The sequence below is a fragment of the Nelumbo lutea genome, chromosome 2 (genome assembly GCF_056320005.1).
Source record: "Nelumbo lutea isolate HS-2025 chromosome 2, American lotus-T2T, whole genome shotgun sequence".
Taxonomy (NCBI): domain Eukaryota; kingdom Viridiplantae; phylum Streptophyta; class Magnoliopsida; order Proteales; family Nelumbonaceae; genus Nelumbo; species Nelumbo lutea.
Window position 1 is genome coordinate 105,112,913 of NC_142685.1, and position 16,829 is coordinate 105,129,741.

At 39.9% G+C, this 16,829-nt stretch overlaps 1 protein-coding gene across 2 annotated transcripts in view; it reads left to right on the plus strand.

Moving 5' to 3' along the window:
• The window catches only part of LOC148872501 (inosine-5'-monophosphate dehydrogenase 2-like), a 31,030-nt gene extending 21,077 nt beyond the window's left edge, over positions 1-9,953 (plus strand). For both annotated transcript variants that reach the window (XR_016107158.1, XM_088969412.1), the window contains one exon: positions 9,525-9,953. Coding sequence is in view for 1 of the 2 variants with exons in the window: in XM_088969412.1 (XP_088825538.1) it covers positions 9,525-9,596 (72 nt within the window). In the remaining variant the exon portion in view is untranslated. The remainder of the gene's footprint in view (positions 1-9,524) is intronic.
• The last annotated feature ends 6,876 nt before the right edge of the window (positions 9,954-16,829 follow it).

The following is a 16,829-nucleotide window of genomic DNA, read 5'->3' on the forward strand; positions in this document are numbered from 1 at the left end:
CTATTATCTTTCTGAAGAAAAAGAAAATTTGTGATTTGTGGAGGACACCTCTTTGTTCAATCAGTTGTGATTTATTTAGTAAGGTAGTGATCCAATCTCTTCTTGGTTCTGGCTTTTTCAAATGCTTCTCAAACCTGCATTAATGGTATTTTGTTTAGTTTGATTTTTTTTTTGAAACTAACCATAACATATCCCTCTTAATTAAGAAGTTAATCTAAAACTAACAATGCCAATTTCCCAAAAGGGGTTGTTCTTCAGTAAGGGGTCCCTTGCATGAGGTATGCTCTTTTACCACCCAATTAGGAATATGGTTAGTTACAGTCCTTTAGAACATTTTTGGTGTTCCAAGGAGCACAAGATAGTTATTTTCTTGTTCCTGGAACACCAGAAGCATTCTTTGAAGTTTGAAGAAATGGTGCCTGAGATTCCAATCTGACAATAAATAAGTGGCCCCTTATGCAAGGAACCCTTCCTAAATCAGGATTCAAAAAATTCCAAATATGTAGTTGTATTTCATTTTCAGCCAAGGATGGATAACTTGGATTGTTCAAACTGATTAGTATCGATTACTATTTATAAAACAAATAAAGGATTCAGTAAAATATGATAGCACAAAGAATTAAAAAAAAATATCATCCATAAAAGTATTCACATTCCCATAAATCACAGAAAGACCAAATAAATTATCACAGAAAAGTTATGAAGTGCAGTCCTCTCAATGCTATAGATCATATGGAAAAAAATAAGCAAGATAAATTATAATCATATATGATCCCTGAATTGTTTCTGTATTGCAAATAGTAGTCTTCTTAAGAGTTCCGTGAAGTCCAGTTTTTGAATTAGAAATGATATAGTGGATAATCTAATCAGTTTTTTCCTATTATTAGTGTTTTGGCATGAAACTTGGTCATTGTTGGATCTTGACCCAACCCATACATGTACAAGTGTACAATACAGAAAGCTTATGTCTTCATATTTTCCAAAAATAGGTTAGATTTTGAACCATCAAATATACAGAAAATCATAGGACTGGAATGACCCAAGTAATTGCCATGCAGACCTGTATGTATGCTTGTATAAGTTAAAAAGCAATTAACTGTTTTTTTTTTCATATTTTAGTTTTTTATTTGTTTTAAAGAAATATAAAGTAAACTCGGATTAAATCTGAATCTGATCCAGGTCTGCATGATCTGAACCTAAGCAGATATCTCAAATAAGCCTTAGAGTTTTCCACAAACCTTTGTTTCTCTAGTTTCTATGAGAAACAATCCTTCAGAATTATAGGATATCAAACAGTTCATGCTTCCTCAAATGACCACAAAGTCACAAACCTCTGTTTCTCTGGTAACATGATTGCAATTTCAACTTTGTGGTGTTGGGCTCTGTAGAAGTTTTAAAAGGGTTTACAGAAGAAGGTTTAGTAAAGGTTAGCTTCGTGCAGGTTTGAGAATGGACTAGAGGATATTTGTTGGGCATGATAACATTGACACCTGTGTTCTTATTTTCTATCAATGGACTAGAGGATATTTGCTCAGTTGACCCAATCCAATATAAATCCATTAAGTCTGGACTGGTCCAATTCAATATGTCTTATTGCTCCATCCAATCCATCCAAATTGATATGATTTGGACAGGCTCCAACCCAAAATTAATTAAAAAAACAGATATTAATTACTAAACTTTGGAAATTAACATTAATCCCTATATTTCATGTATCAGCAACCTCACAAACAGATGTATGACACATGAATATTTTGAACCAAGGATAGAACTCCCCCTCCTCCTTCCAATTCTCTTAATGTAAGGACCAATCACAAACATTAGTATGATGTAGCAAACTTGTTCATTTAAACAAATCTTAAGAAAAGAGATTGCTTATAATAAGACAGGTTCTAACAGACAACAATGATGCCTACCCATTCCAAACATACTCAATTATGACATCTTCACAAGCCCCTCACATTTGGGGATAAATTCAGACATGATCTTTTTAACTTTTATCTTTAATCATCTATAAATGGAAACTAAAAGCAAAACTTGTAGTAAGAGTTTGAGTGTCCGTAATAAAACCATACATGATAATTAAAAGATCAATGAGAACACAAGACCTTGCCACTCACTCCTATCACAAGCATTGTCGAATGCTGGTTCTCATTGCTGCCAATGTCATCAAACAAACAAGCACTCCAGGTAGAAATACTGATGCATGCTAGTAGCAATCATGTCCATAAATAGCAAGTTCATCTTATGGGAAATCAATAACCAGTAAAAATATACTTAATAGTGATTAGTTGGAACTAAAATTCCTTGAAGATATACTCAAGGAAAATTGAGTATGGACAGAAAATTGACAATGGATAGAAAATTGAAAACCCACCATTCCCAAGTCAGCCTTGGACATTCTCATCAACTAGAGCCTAATAGGTCTTAGTGACTTGCTTAGAAGATATACTCATGTTCTTGGCAATAGAGTAATGTGAAATAACCATGTCAAAAACTGTATTCGAAAATTTAACCTTCATCTTAAAAGTTTAAGAATATAAGAAAATTTTCAGAGAAGAAAATTGGATTAAAGAGTTCTCTTGATTATTTCTATGTTATTTCTCATGTCAATCATGTTCTTGGCAATAGAGTAATGTGAAATAACTATGGCAAAAACTTTATTTTAATTTTTAAGATTTAACCTTCATCACAAAACTTTTAGAATATTAGAAAAGATACAGACAAGAAAATTGAAATATTTATCATCACTTCAGATAATTTTCTGAAGAAAGCTTCTGAAAAGAAAGATGAAAAGATATGAAACGATTAGCTCCTTTTCCTATCAAACCAACATTGAAACAAATAAATAGAGTAGATCACAAGGCCAAGAGTTGTAAAACATCAAATTCATCTAGAAATATTTGACAAAACCTTAAAGAAGAAAACCCAGTAGTAACAGTCAAGATACATCAACTCAAAACATGATTTTACACTAAGAAGAAAACTCAGTAGTAACAACAGTTCCAAGAATTGCTAGGAAATTGAATATAGTAGTCCAATCTCAGGATCTTAGGATCCAATGACAAGGTCCAATAAAGGCCCATCATTCAGTCCGATCTCAGGATCCAAAGATGGACAACCAAGTATCAAAATTTAAAATATGAACAAATATAGATTGACATTGGGACAGAAAGATCTGTCAGGAAAGCAAACAACCAGGTATCAAAACAAAATTTAAATTTGAAGGGCACAAATATCACCACAACCTGGAGTACAAGCCTAAATGCAAACAAGAATGCAATTGAACTTGAGAGTACGAGATTAAATTCATTAGAAAACATCTTAACCTGGAGCTTTCTGAGCATAAAGGACGAGCTTTAACAAGTTTTCAGATTCAATAATCTGCAAAGGAACATACAAAAAACCTAATAGGTTAGTTTAGTATTAATAGTCCCAGACAGGAAATTTAGTAGGGAGAAGAATCCAGCCATGAAGAAAATGCATGAAATTTGAAATAACTTCACAAAACATTCTTGAATCATTAAAATCTGTCTACATGGATAATGTGCGTAGATGATGGTAGCAAATATAAACAAGTGTTGCAGACTTGAATCATTAAATCTAGTCAAACTGCACAATCTGAAAACTTGAGGAATGGAGGACTAATTCACTCACCTGATTCTGTTTCTATCCTAATCCAAAGATGGTAATAATTGTTGAAGAAAGAAAGAGAACAATAATAAAGACAAAAGGAAACTATAATGTTCCAAATCTGTTGCTTTCATTTGTTTAATTGAACATCATATTATGGTGACTGAAATGGTGGGGACAAATAGCTCTACTTGTTCATCATCTCCTCTTCTCTTATCCTAATCCAAAGATGGTAATAATTGTTGAAGAAAGAAAGAGAACAATAATAAAGACAAAAGGAAACTATAATGTTCCAAATCTGTTGCTTTCATTTGTTTAATTGAACATCATATTATGGTGACTGAAATGGTGGGGACAAATAGCTCTACTTGTTCATCATCTCCTCTTCTCTTATCCTGCCAACTTTAAGCTAAGGGATCTCTGCCGCCTGGCAGAAAAGGAAGTCTTTTATTTTAAAAATAAAATGTAAAAATGTATTTTTTACATGTACATGTTTTGTGTATATATACAAGTACACTTTTTTTACATGCTTGAGGGCTTCTCGCATTAATGCAATCATTTATACTATTTATCAAAAAATTAATGGGCTATAAAATGTAATGGCATTTTTACAATAATTCTGCGCACCCTTGAGAACCAGTTTTGCAGGCAATAGCTTATTTCAGCCTGGGTCCTTACCTCAGCAAATGATGTTTCTGATACTCTATCAAGAAAAGGGGTTAGCAGACACTTACTGAGGAACATACCCATGAAATTAGAAATTGTGTTCTTAGATTGGGGCCTGCAATTACAACTTGAGGGGGGTAGCAATGGGTCTGACAATGTTTTCACTTTTTGGGAGGTCATTGTAGTACTCAGTTTCTGTATCTTTTGTACTAATCTTTACTATTCTTGTTTCTGGCTCAATAAAATTCAAATCCATAACTAGTAAAGAAATACAGAAAATGATAATTTTTTAATCTACTATATCTACTAATGTAAGTTAAAATTCCCATAATTAATCTAATAAATATATTAACAGAGGTTCAAATTTGTTAATTCTAATCACCCATAAACACTGGTATTTATTTCATTACAATGTGGATAAATTCAATAATAAAAATAAGATTGAAAGAGTTGTTGCAAAATACAAATAATAACTTACCAAAGTGGGTAATGAATATCCATGATATAATCATGATACTTATTGAAGATTGCGCTATAGGTGAATGCACTCTGATTGTTGACAACACCTGACACATTTTTTTTTCATATTTATATCACCACACCCTTCCCAACCATGTATTAATGTTTGTAGAGATGTTTTAGGTGAGGTTTGGTAAAGTTTAGAAGAAAGTGGAGCAAATTCAGGACATACCTAATTTTCATTGTAAAATCTAGTTAGGGAATGTGTGATACTTTGGGGAAATCCTATGTATAGAGAAATTAACTTAGGTATTGTCATTCCATGAACTTAGGTATTGTCATTCCATGAACTTGAGGAGGAACTGATGAATCCATGGTTCAACAACTCAAATTTTCTTGTAAAGATAGAAAAGGAAACTCAGGAAACTAGAGATCTAAGTTTACATACAAGTGGAAATAACTTATCCCCAAGTACTAAACATGATTGTACAGTTCTTGGGGATAATGCGCATGCATTCATTAAAATGGAAACTGAATCAATGAAGGAAGCAACCCAAGCTAGGCTGGCATCTCAAACTTACAACAGATGCACAGGTGTTGCTTCGACAAAGGCTCATAGTGCTTTGCTGAAAGTGCTAGTTGGTGAGCTACATTCCAGAGTTGTAGCACATCCAAATCTTGATGCCAGAGAATCAAAACCAAGGCAGGGAAGAAAGAAAGATACCGATAGCTCAGTCCCGGTGAAAAAAAGCTAAGATTGACATGCTTCCAGTTAATGAACTAACTTGGCCAGAATTAGCTCGTAGATATATTTTAGTTATCTTGCCCATGGATGGTAACCTTGATTGTGTAGAGATTAGCAGCCGCAAAGGGGGAAAGTTTTTTTTCTGCTTGCATGGTGATGGTGGGATAACTATCCTTAGGTCATGGAGGCTTCGGTGATGAACAAACAATGATGTGAGATGTGAGCAAAACCTGAGACTTTGAGGCTCTTTCAGAACAAGGAAAATCGAACAACGGTTGCTAGAGAGAGAGGGCCTTTGTTGAATCAATAAGATTGTGGTCTGATTATGAGAAGTTTGCTGTGTCGGGAAATAAGCTCGAGCTTCAAATCCAACGAGGTCTTCCACTTCTTACTGACTCTAAGCCTTCAAGCAAAGGACGCCACCGATGATGAAGAGAAGATATTCTCAAATACAGATGAAAATGTTGAGATAGATGCCATTGCCGATGCCATTGTCGGCTGGATGTTATTCATTGCATGAAGACGGTGAGAAAAAGGAGCAAAGACAAAATAAAAAATGATCATCTGAGGGCACCAGTTGGATGTCATTAGATCGCGTAGGAAAACTGTGAGAGAGGGAGAAAAGAGAAATGAGAAATGGTTGAGAGAGAGAGAAAGAGGAGATGGGAATACAAAAAGTGAGAAAATATAAGTGGGAGGGGAAAATCTTGAGTTTCACACGTTTAATGCTATGGGCTTAAGACTTGAACTTTCTAGTGGTAGTCACCCATGTGCCAGCTAAAAAACTGCCACTAATGCCCATTTCTCTTGTATTGACATAAACCCACATGGGTTAGGCCCAACCTCTAAAAGAGGCTAGGCTGAATTCGCTGCTCAGGGCAATGAACCCTTGACCCGCTCAGCATTGGTCCAATTTGGGCCCAACATTTACACTTAAATGATCATTGAATTTAGCCACCCTATGAAGACCCAAGGATAATGGACTCATGTAAGATAAAGCCCATTAGGTAATCAACCTTATAATGGTTTCTTACACTTAAACCTCTCGGCCCATAATGATCAAAACACTATCCGACAGGGAAGGACTTCTCCCTTGGCTGCAAGGTGCAGTTCCACTCTCTGCTCGAATGGATCCTAGGATTAAAACCTTTTGCAAACATTTTTCATAAAATAGTAGTATATAACATATAAATGCATTTTCCAAAACCAAATTTCAAACACAGGTGAAATCCACTACATTCACTTTGTCCGATAAAGGGGTTGATCCTATCACTATGATCATCCACTTAGGTGAATTCTTAGACTGCCCCAACATACCTAGGTATTTGACCCTTAATGGATCTCACTAGTTGGCATATCAAAGACAATCCAGTCCAATACTTAGTGTAGTACCATAATCAAGTTTGGGGTTATATGCAACTTTCCAGTTTTTCCCATTTATCTCCAAGGTATAGGGTATAACTGAAAATTGGTGCGGGTTCAATGCTTCTAATAAGCACCCACTAGCTGTGTCTAGGGTCTAACCTTAACAGTTGAGACAAGCTGCTCCAACTAGCTTTGTTAGGATAAACTCCCTCAAGTCTATCCAATGTCTGAGAACATTTTAAACTAAAACGAGTCAATTAAGTGTCCAGTTTAAGGAGTAATACACAGAAACAAACTAATATTAAATTGAAACAATAATGTACTTTATTCATTTACAAATAAATGTTTATGTACATCATTCTCATTTGAGCTAAGGACACACACTTTCTAACACATACACAAAGTTATGGACAAAATCTGATTGACATTCACTATTTCTGATTTACATCCACTCTCCACTAACACTAATGATGTTAAAAAGGCTAATTAAGTAAAAAATTTATGGACAAACTCACAACATAAGACATTATCCATGCAAGAAATGAACAAAAAACTGATGCACCAAAATTAAAAATTGGGGAACAGCTCAACAGCCCCTGTTTTTTTCACACAAAAATGAACAAAAAACTGATACAAAATAAATTGATTTCATTCTACTAACAGCCCCTGTTTTTTCACACAAAAATGAACAAAAAACTGATACAAAATAATTTGTTTTCGTTCTAATAACAGCCCCTATTTTTTCACACAACAATGAACAAAAAAACTGACAAATAAATTGATTTCACACCTATTTTCTAATGGAACAACCACTGTTTTTTCACACAATAATGAACAAAAAAAAATGATATAAAATAAATTGATTTCACACGGTTGTGAACCCATAAGCATAAAATGAAAAAAAAAGGAGTGAGGCGGAGCCCCTCTTTCTTCACTCAAAACTGAGCAAGAAAATGGGGGGCGGAGCCCCTGTTCTGTAACTTCACTGAAAAAAAATCCGCCCTTGAAAGAAGAACTGAACTACTGAAGAAGAAGAAGAAGAAGAAGAAGAAAAGGTCTGGACTGTCTGGTTCGTTCTTGCTGTTCTGGTCTTCTGGATTGGACGAACTGAAAAAACAAAAAAACTACGAGCTGAAGCTGAAGCAGTCTCGCGGAGCAACTGGAGTTCCTGTTTGCCCTCTCCTTCAGTCTTTGTTCGATGGAATGAGAAAGCCCTAAACAAGAAGAGGAAACAAAACCATTTAGTGTATTAGAAGACATTTGACAAATAGAACAAGTTAATATATAACAGGTTCTATCCTATAAATGTAAGACACATTAATATTTCACAAAAAAATATTGGACTAAGGACACTAGGTGCCCGCCTAGTCACCTAGGCGACTAAGGCCTAATAATCTGGGCGGTTATCGGTTGTCTGGCTGAGGCGACCTCAAGACACTTCCTAGTCGCCTTGACAACTATGGTGGGTGGTTGTTGCAGGCCCAACCGCCCAACATGTTTTGGCCAGATTAGTAAGGCCAATTTGCCAAAATATCCAAGCGAGTTGAGTCACATGCTACCATTGATCATTCTGCTAATCTAACTATTCTTCTTTTTTGGTGGAGGGAAGGAATGGGTCCATTACCCTATATTCTACTCTTAGAATAATGTTCAGTGTATCGTCACTATAAATATTCTTGATACGCAAAATTTGCATATCGAGGAGCAAAGCCTTTTTTTATCTTTTTGGTGACAGATTATGACGGGCCTCATATCAGTGCCTTTCAGCATAGAAAAATATTAAAGTCATCTAAATAAATGTATCAAGGACCCATAGTCATGATACGATACGCCTGAACCTTGCGCGTTAAATTTGATCCTAGCTTAGTTACCACAATATCACCAATATTAGTTTCTGTTTTTTCCCTTTAGCCCAATTAGTAAACCTTTTTATTATATTCTGTCTACAATTTTTTGGTTCTCATTCTATTATCAATATATTATATGTCCAACTGATTGTTAATAATTGAGAAGACTAGCTGGTTGCTAATTTATGTTTAACCATAATGATAATGAGTATTTTAAGTATTGGTGTCTGATGATAATGTTAATTAAGATAACAGCTTACTGTGAAGTTCTTATTTTCTTTGGAGTAATTCTGAAAATATGTGCCTCGAAAACTGACAAGAAACATCTTGAAGGGGTACGATTTTTGGGCTGCAATCTTCTATCTACAAGAAAGGGAGATTTTTGCTGTAATGGGGCTGAAAAATACTACCAAGATATCTCATATTCAAAAAATAAAATAAAAGACCCTTCTAATGTGAAACAAAACAAATGGAGCTTAAATGCAACTATAGTGGCATCTTGTCTTTGTTTCTCATAAAAATTACCCTGGAATCCTGAAAAGTAGTGCAACTGCAATCTCATTTAGAGAGTCCCCCCTCCTAGCATTTTTTTGACACTTGACCAAGTCCTATGTTACATTTTGCTTGGAGGATGATTTACGAGGCTTCTAATTTGGAGAATGCATGTTGTTTATAACGGCTTGACATGTTATACTTTTGCCTAAATTTTAATGTCTTAATTGTGTTTTCCTCTTTTAAATAGGCCCTCATGGATCTTGGTGAGTGTTGAATTAATATTGTGCTGCTACAACCTTTTTGTTGTTTCATAGGTTCGTACAGGAGCAGCACAAGTTGAAGGGGGAGTGCATGATTTGGTCTCCTATGTAAAGAAAGCATTCTGAGAATCCAAAGGTCCCAGTCATGTATGCTTATTCTTTGGAAATCATCTTCTTCATTTCTATCTTATTTGATCCAGATGTTCAAAATAGCAGAATCAGAGTAATTTTGTTCTAGGATGACTGGAGAAGGTTGTATTAAGAGGTTATATATAAGCTGAACTACAATCAATTACTGGATTGGTTCTCTGGTTTTATTGTTAGGCCTAAGCCGTTTCATGTTTTTGTTGTGGTATGCTGGAGAAAGAACATAAGTTATAGGCTAACTTATTGACTGGTACATTCAAAGAATATGGACTGGACTATAATTTTACTCCTTTTTTCATTATGGATAGTGAATTGAATACTTGCAACTTAAAATCAGTTCATGGGTCTATCTCTTGTTTATGATAATTGCGTCTGTGAGTTGGAAAATGCCGGAAGCAAAAAGCAACATGAACCTTTAGAAACTGAGCTGATGAGAAAATGCTTGAAACCAAAATCTGTGTGGTTGTGGAATACTGGAATATGCCTCTGTGATCTATATCTTTGGTGCCATTCCCAGGAAACCTTAACCTGCTATGATTTTGATTCAATGATTCAACATTTTAAAAAACGACTCGGAAACGGAATCATTCTGGCCATTGGTTTTTGGGTTGATGGTCCAACCATTCGGTTTGAACAGATGGCCCATTCAGACAGAAAAACTAAAAATAAATAAAATTTAAAAAAATGGTAAAAAACTATTGAATGGGTTGACAGTTTGACCACTTGGGTCAATGGTTTATTGGTTTTTTCATTAGTTTTTGACTGGATTCTGGGTTTGGGGTAAATGAAACCGGTTGCCTGGATGGTTCTTGGGCCAAAAGGTCCGACCGTCTGAGTCAATGGTGGTTCGAAAATATTACAATAATTTAAAGAAATAGAAAAGTCCATGCATTCACCAACGTGGATTACCGGAAACTTTCTGAAGTGGATCTCACACTCATACATTATGTTCACACCTTTGAAGGTGAGCCCGCACCTTAGGGCTTGTACAAGTTTTCCTAACTTTTCCTTTCCTTAAAACCAAGCATAGCCTAAATTGATATATCTTGAGGTCCATTTGGTCTGTAGGAATAGGATCTAAAATTGGAATCGGAATGGATTCCAATTATTTGATTGGGTAGAATGGGAATCCCATTCCCATTCCCAGTGGAGTGGCATTCCCCCCACGGCCATGCTGTGTCAGCTCATGGGTCGTCTCGGGCTGTGCCTCCTGCCCCTAGGGTATTTTGAGGGATTGACCTAGCATAATCCACGTCTTGAGCCCGTATGGCCTGTGCCATGCTGTCACGGGGGTAATCTTTGGGGCCCCGTGTGGCACTCGAAATGGGCGAGTAAGCCTACGAAACAAAGCAAACACACACAGAAAGGCAACAAGAAGGCACACTAATTAGCAAAAGGCTACTTGTATTGCATTAATCAGTGGTAAGCACAAGCACACAGTACAGTGTCGAGGGGATCTCGTGCTTAACCTTTACACGCTTATGAGCTCACTCGACTACCTACCTCCCCTCAAAGAGTACGTTAAGCTTTTGGGGGAGTGACAATATGAAACATCGAAATAATGGAAAAGCATACTAAGTAATTACAATTACGCCATTGGCGGTCCCCCTTACAAAATACAAGCAAAGCCCACCCATGACACACATGTAGGCACCATGAAAGCACGTGGCTGGCACTCGGATGGCTCACTGTAGGTGCTTGATGGCGCGATGAAGGAGTCACCCGTGACATTCTCCCCCACTCAATTCGATCTACGTCCTCGGAGATCGGCTTCGGCTGGTCGCTTAGAGTCATTGTTGCGGAAGGAGGGTTCTTCTGCTGCTCCCCGAACCGGCTGTCGTCCAAGGCCGAGGTGTATATTTTGGTGGCATGGTCGGGTTGGCTCATTCTGTTGGGGTTTCCTATGGCTAAGTCCTTTCCTGGCAGCCTCAAGGTATGATAGTGGCTGGTCCTGTTTGGCTAAGGGGTAGGTTTGGGCCAGGGAAGGATCAAAATGGTGTTTTGGACTATTAAGGTGTGGATTCCCATGCATTTTTCCCCAAGGGTATCTCACAGGGCTACTACAGGAACTAGCCTTAGGGATAGTGTGATTGTGGTCCCTAGATGGCTTGGGTGGCACTCGCTCTCCCCGGTGGTCGTGGTAGTAGGTGTGGGAAACGTTTGACACGGCCTTGGGTCTTCTTCTGTTGGGCCCACTAGTTGCGGGCACTTGCGACTTCTGCTGCGAAGTCGACTTCTGCTGATGTGGTTGGCGTTGAAGCTGATGTTGCTGCTGGTGTTGACTTGGGCGTTGACGTTGGTGTTGACGCTGAAAATGGAACTGTCTCGGAGGTGGCTTCTTCCTGGTGACGACTTCCCAACCAGTTCCAGTGTCGATGTGAGGTACTTGACAGGGGTTCTTCCTTGTTGACGCAGAACTGTCTTCGTGAAAAAGTTGTAGTGCAGAAACTCGCTTCCCATGAACTTTAGTGGAAGTCGTAACTGGTACCATGCAAGGGGAGCGCTCGTCCAAAATGCACAAAGAGTTGATGTGAGGTAGGAGTGCTGCTTCTGCTTGTCTCATGAAGTCCATTCCCAAGACAACTCGAAAATCATCTAGGGGTACCACTGAAAGATTAACCTTGCTTGTCCACGGTCCAACTTGGAGGTCAACCCCACGAGCCATGCCTTCAATCGCCTTTGCCCCGGAGTTCACGGCCTTGACCCACCCTGTCTCTTTCACAGCGTTCAGATTGAGTCGCTTGGCCTCGGCAACTGAAATGAAGTTGTGGGAGGCCCCTGTATCAACAAGGGCTTGGGTCGGCTTCCCGCCGAGGAGGATGTCTACGTACTTCAGCCCCCTTTGGGCATTCTTTGGCCTTCCATGATTGGCCTCTTTCTTCACCATGGCGTTGAAGAGTTGAAGGGCGCCCACTCTAGGCGCCTGCACAGATTTTTCCTCATCGCTTTGCTCATCATCACTGAGCTTGGCAACGAGGGCATTGATCTTCCTTTTGGTTGGGCAGTTGCGAACCAAGTGATTTCCCCCACAAAGGAAGCAAGAAATTGGGGACCCAGCGGTTCTGGGCTTGTAACGGTGCTGAGGGCCTTGTTCTCCTTGTGGTTTCTTCCCATAGTCTTGTCTTGCTGGCTTGTTGAAGCGGGAGTTGTCGTACGGAGGGCGTGAGGGACCTGCTCCCCCACTCAAATTAGGGGAACGCGGGCTTTCTGGCTCAGGGGCTTCTTCGTCTGATGAGTTAGTCTCATTGAGTTGCTCCGCCACTGCCATTTCCGTGGCGAGGTCCTGTACGTTGCGGCGTTGGAGTTCTAATTCGGCCCAGGGCTTCAGTCCGTCCAGGAAGTTGAACAATAGATCCTTGTCGGACATGTCCGTGATCTCCAAGGTAAGGGCTGAAAACTCTTTAACATAATCGTGGAGTGAGTCCTGATGCTTGAGTGATTTCAACTTCTTCCGCGCCAGGTACTCCACGTTCTCTGGGTAGAATTGCCGCTTTAGTTCTCGCTTGAAATCAGCCCATGTCTCGATGGTGCACGTACCCCGTTCAATGTCTTGGCATCGCCTGCGCCACCATAGCATAGCAATGTCAGTCAAATACATAATCACTGTACGAATTTGCGTTAGGTCATCATCAATGCCAACAGCATGGAAATATTGTTCCATTTGCCACAAGAAGTTGTCAAGTTCTCTGGCATCTCGGGAGCCAGCATAAGGTGTGGGCTCCCGAATCTTCGCACGAGCAGGGGCCAGTGTTGTGGAGGGGTTTGGAGCGCTGGCCACTAGTCTCTTGAGGAGCGTCATGTCTCCTCTTAGATCATCCAATTGAGTCTGGAGGTCGGAGGGAGAGGCCATGGCTACTTTCATGGCCCCCCATTCAGCTCTCATCTCATCCACCTGGTCTTGGATGTCGGATCGAGATGAGCTCCCTTCTTGTCGGGATTTTGTTCCAAGGACTTCCTTGAGGGTTCTATTCAGGACATCTTGGACCTCATTCACAATGCCATTTAGACGGGCTTCTAACTCCACCACGGAGCTCTCAATTGTTTCCACATTCAAGTGGATTTCTCCTACTCGGTCCCGCATCTCCCCAACAGTCACTTCACAGCGAAGGATGCGCGTGTCGAAGGCAGCAAGCGTGTCAGCTAACTTGTCAGGCTTGCTTGTCTTGGATGTGCGACCCCTTGGGGCCTTCTCTATGGTGGCTTCATCGCCTAGAGACTCATCAGTCTCCCTCGCATGGGCAAGGCCATGCCCAATCTCGTCGGTGAGTTCCTTGTTGTGCTTCATTGCGCCACCACTAGTGTTGCTATGGAAGGGTCACGAGCGTTGAGGAGAAACCCGCTTTGATACCAACTGTCACGGGGGTAATCTTTGGGGCCCCGTGTGGCACTCGAAATGGGCGAGTAAGCCTACGAAACAAAGCAAACGCACACAGAAAGGCAACAAGAAGGCACACTAATTAGCAAAAGGCTACTTGTATTGCATTAATCAGTGGTAAGCACAAGCACACAGTACAGTGTCGAGGGGATCTCGTGCTTAACCTTTACACGCTTATGAGCTCACTCGACTACCTACCTCCCCTCAAAGAGTACGTTAAGCTTTTGGGGGAGTGACAATATGAAACATCGAAATAATGGAAAAGCATACTAAGTAATTACAATTACGCCATTGGCGGTCCCCCTTACAAAATACAAGCAAAGCCCACCCATGACACACATGTAGGCACCATGAAAGCACGTGGCTGGCACTCGGATGGCTCACTGTAGGTGCTTGATGGCGCGATGAAGGAGTCACCCGTGACAATGCTGCAGGTTTGGGTCGAGTAGGTTGCAGGGTGGGCTTAGGTTAGGTTAAAAAGGCCCAAACTGTTTTTTTTTTGACATTTTGATTTTTTTTTCTAAGCAAAACTAAAATACTTAATTTTCTTTTGGAAACAAATTGAAAAAAAAAACTTATCAAAATACAAAATGCACAACGTATTGGAAAAAAATAGAAAATTTATTTCATTTAAAATATAAAAAAAATTACAAATTGAAAATAAAAAGTTGCATTGTTGAAAAAATAAGAAATAATTTAAAGAAATTTGAAAAAGCTACTCCATCTCTTTGACTTCAATCATCTACTTCATTAAGTGTAGTAGTGTCATGCCCTTCTTTGTCTTGTAATTTATTTTCAGCATGCAACAAATGTTTAAAATCGATGCCTTTTTCTTGTTTATCATGGAAGAGAAAGTGTTTACTCAAGTGGCCAATACCACCCTTGCCATAGAAGTTAAAGTTAATTCTATACTTTTGGCGAAGAAACTTTTTCCTTCTCGTCAACCTCCTCTATTTTAAATACTTTTCAAATCAGGCTAGTAAACTAATTGTTGAGGAATTGGTTTCAAGAGGATTTGGTCATTTTTTTTTAATTCTAAAAAAATAAAAAATAGTTTATTTGCACTTTCCCGAATGACTGAATTACCGATTTAGAATCTCAACTTGATTTCAGTAGGTAATTAAGCTCTCTTAGCATCTCTTCTGTGTTTCACGTTCTTTTATTTTAATTTTTTTCTCTGTTATCTCATTTCATTTTCCTGTATGTTGTGATGGTTTAATCGAATCTGAGGAGGTTACCGGAGCCGGTGGCGAAATAGTCGCCGAACCAGTCTCTGTCGAATCCTCAATGTTAATCCTGTTTCATCATTGTGTTATTAGTTTTTTTATCTTCGGTTTTAAAAATTTGACCATCGCAGTGATCCGTTTTGGAAGGGGATTGTCTGTTAATAATTTGGAAGGTTTTGCTATTAATATGTTCTAAAGGAGGATCACTGCTTGTTGAGTTTTCCGTTGTTTTACATCTGACGATTGACTATCTTGGAATAAAATAATTGAGGAGTTTAGAATGGAATGCATTAATCTCTTACCTGTCTTATTTAACCGAATGGGTGGTGATGGAGCGCAATCCGGCCGGTCTTAACTGTCAACGATCTTGTCTCTGACTGGAGCAACGAGAAGCCTGAAACAGAGAAGATGAGGGAACTCCGGGGGGGAACCCGGTGAGATAACTCCGAAGCTCAAGTTAGTATTTTCTCAAAGGCAAGATAAAGACTAGATGGCGCAAAGTTCACATACCTTGTTGTTGGGGGTAGGGGGCCCTTTATAACCACTTTGCGCACTCACTCTGAGGCCTCTGTCAGGTCGGGTATGATTATCTCTGTTTCTGCCAGTTCGGGTGTCATCCTTTCTGCTGGGACAGAACCGCCACTACCCCTTGTCGGAGTCATCTCTGTAACTGGAGATGGCGGTGTCAGGTGGCGGTGGCAGGTGGCCGTTTGAAGTGCGGCCGTCAAGCATCAGATCCCAAGTTAGTCAGGTGTGTTGCCCCTGCGTACGAACTTCCTCGGTGTCAGGCATGGTACGGCTTGTTCAGTTTGGCGTCTTGGAGGCGAAGTGCTGGAGTGGTGAGCGAGGTGAAGTCTTGAGTTCGGAGGTATGTTCTATACTGCCATAGTGTAGGCCAGTTCGGTGAGGTGAGTCCCGAACAGCTATAAGGCAGGCCAGTTCGGTGAGGTGTGTCCCGAACTGCTATAAGGCAGGCCAGTTCGGTGAGGCGTGTCTCGAACTGTTCTAAGGCAAGATAGTTCGGTGAGGTGTCCTGAATTGCTATAAGGCAGGCTAGTTTGGCGAGGTGTGTTCCGAACTGCCATAGGGCAGCCAGTCCGGGTTTAACTCGGGGCCCAAGGGAGAGTTCGGGTTCCCAGTAGTGAGTTCTGGCCGCTGGTAGGGAGTTCGGACCACTGGTTCCTCCCTTTGGTGCTCACGCCTTAGGCATGCTATTGTGCCGAGCTGTTGCCTTTGCCACGTGTTGCGTGATTACGAGGTCGGGCCAAATCTTCCTTCATCAATTGCCCCCCACTCCTCGTGCTAAGGGTCCTGCCCTGGCGCGGGGAGTTTCGCGAGGTGGTAGGTGGATTTGTCCTGTACTTCGGATCTTGACAGCGCGAGGTGCGTTGTCAGGGTCCTTTGTTTTTCTCGAGCATCCAAAAGGTGGGAGACCCACCTACCTGCTTATAAATGCTGACAGACGTGGTGGCGCACGTTTATTTCAAATTTCAAAAAAGCGCTCCACTGGGAGACGTGACAACAGGTCTTTTGATTTTGAAAAAGCGTGCCGTTGCCATTTGAAAGGCGAGGAGACATGCGTTGGCAGTTGTCAGTTACAGAAAGACGTGT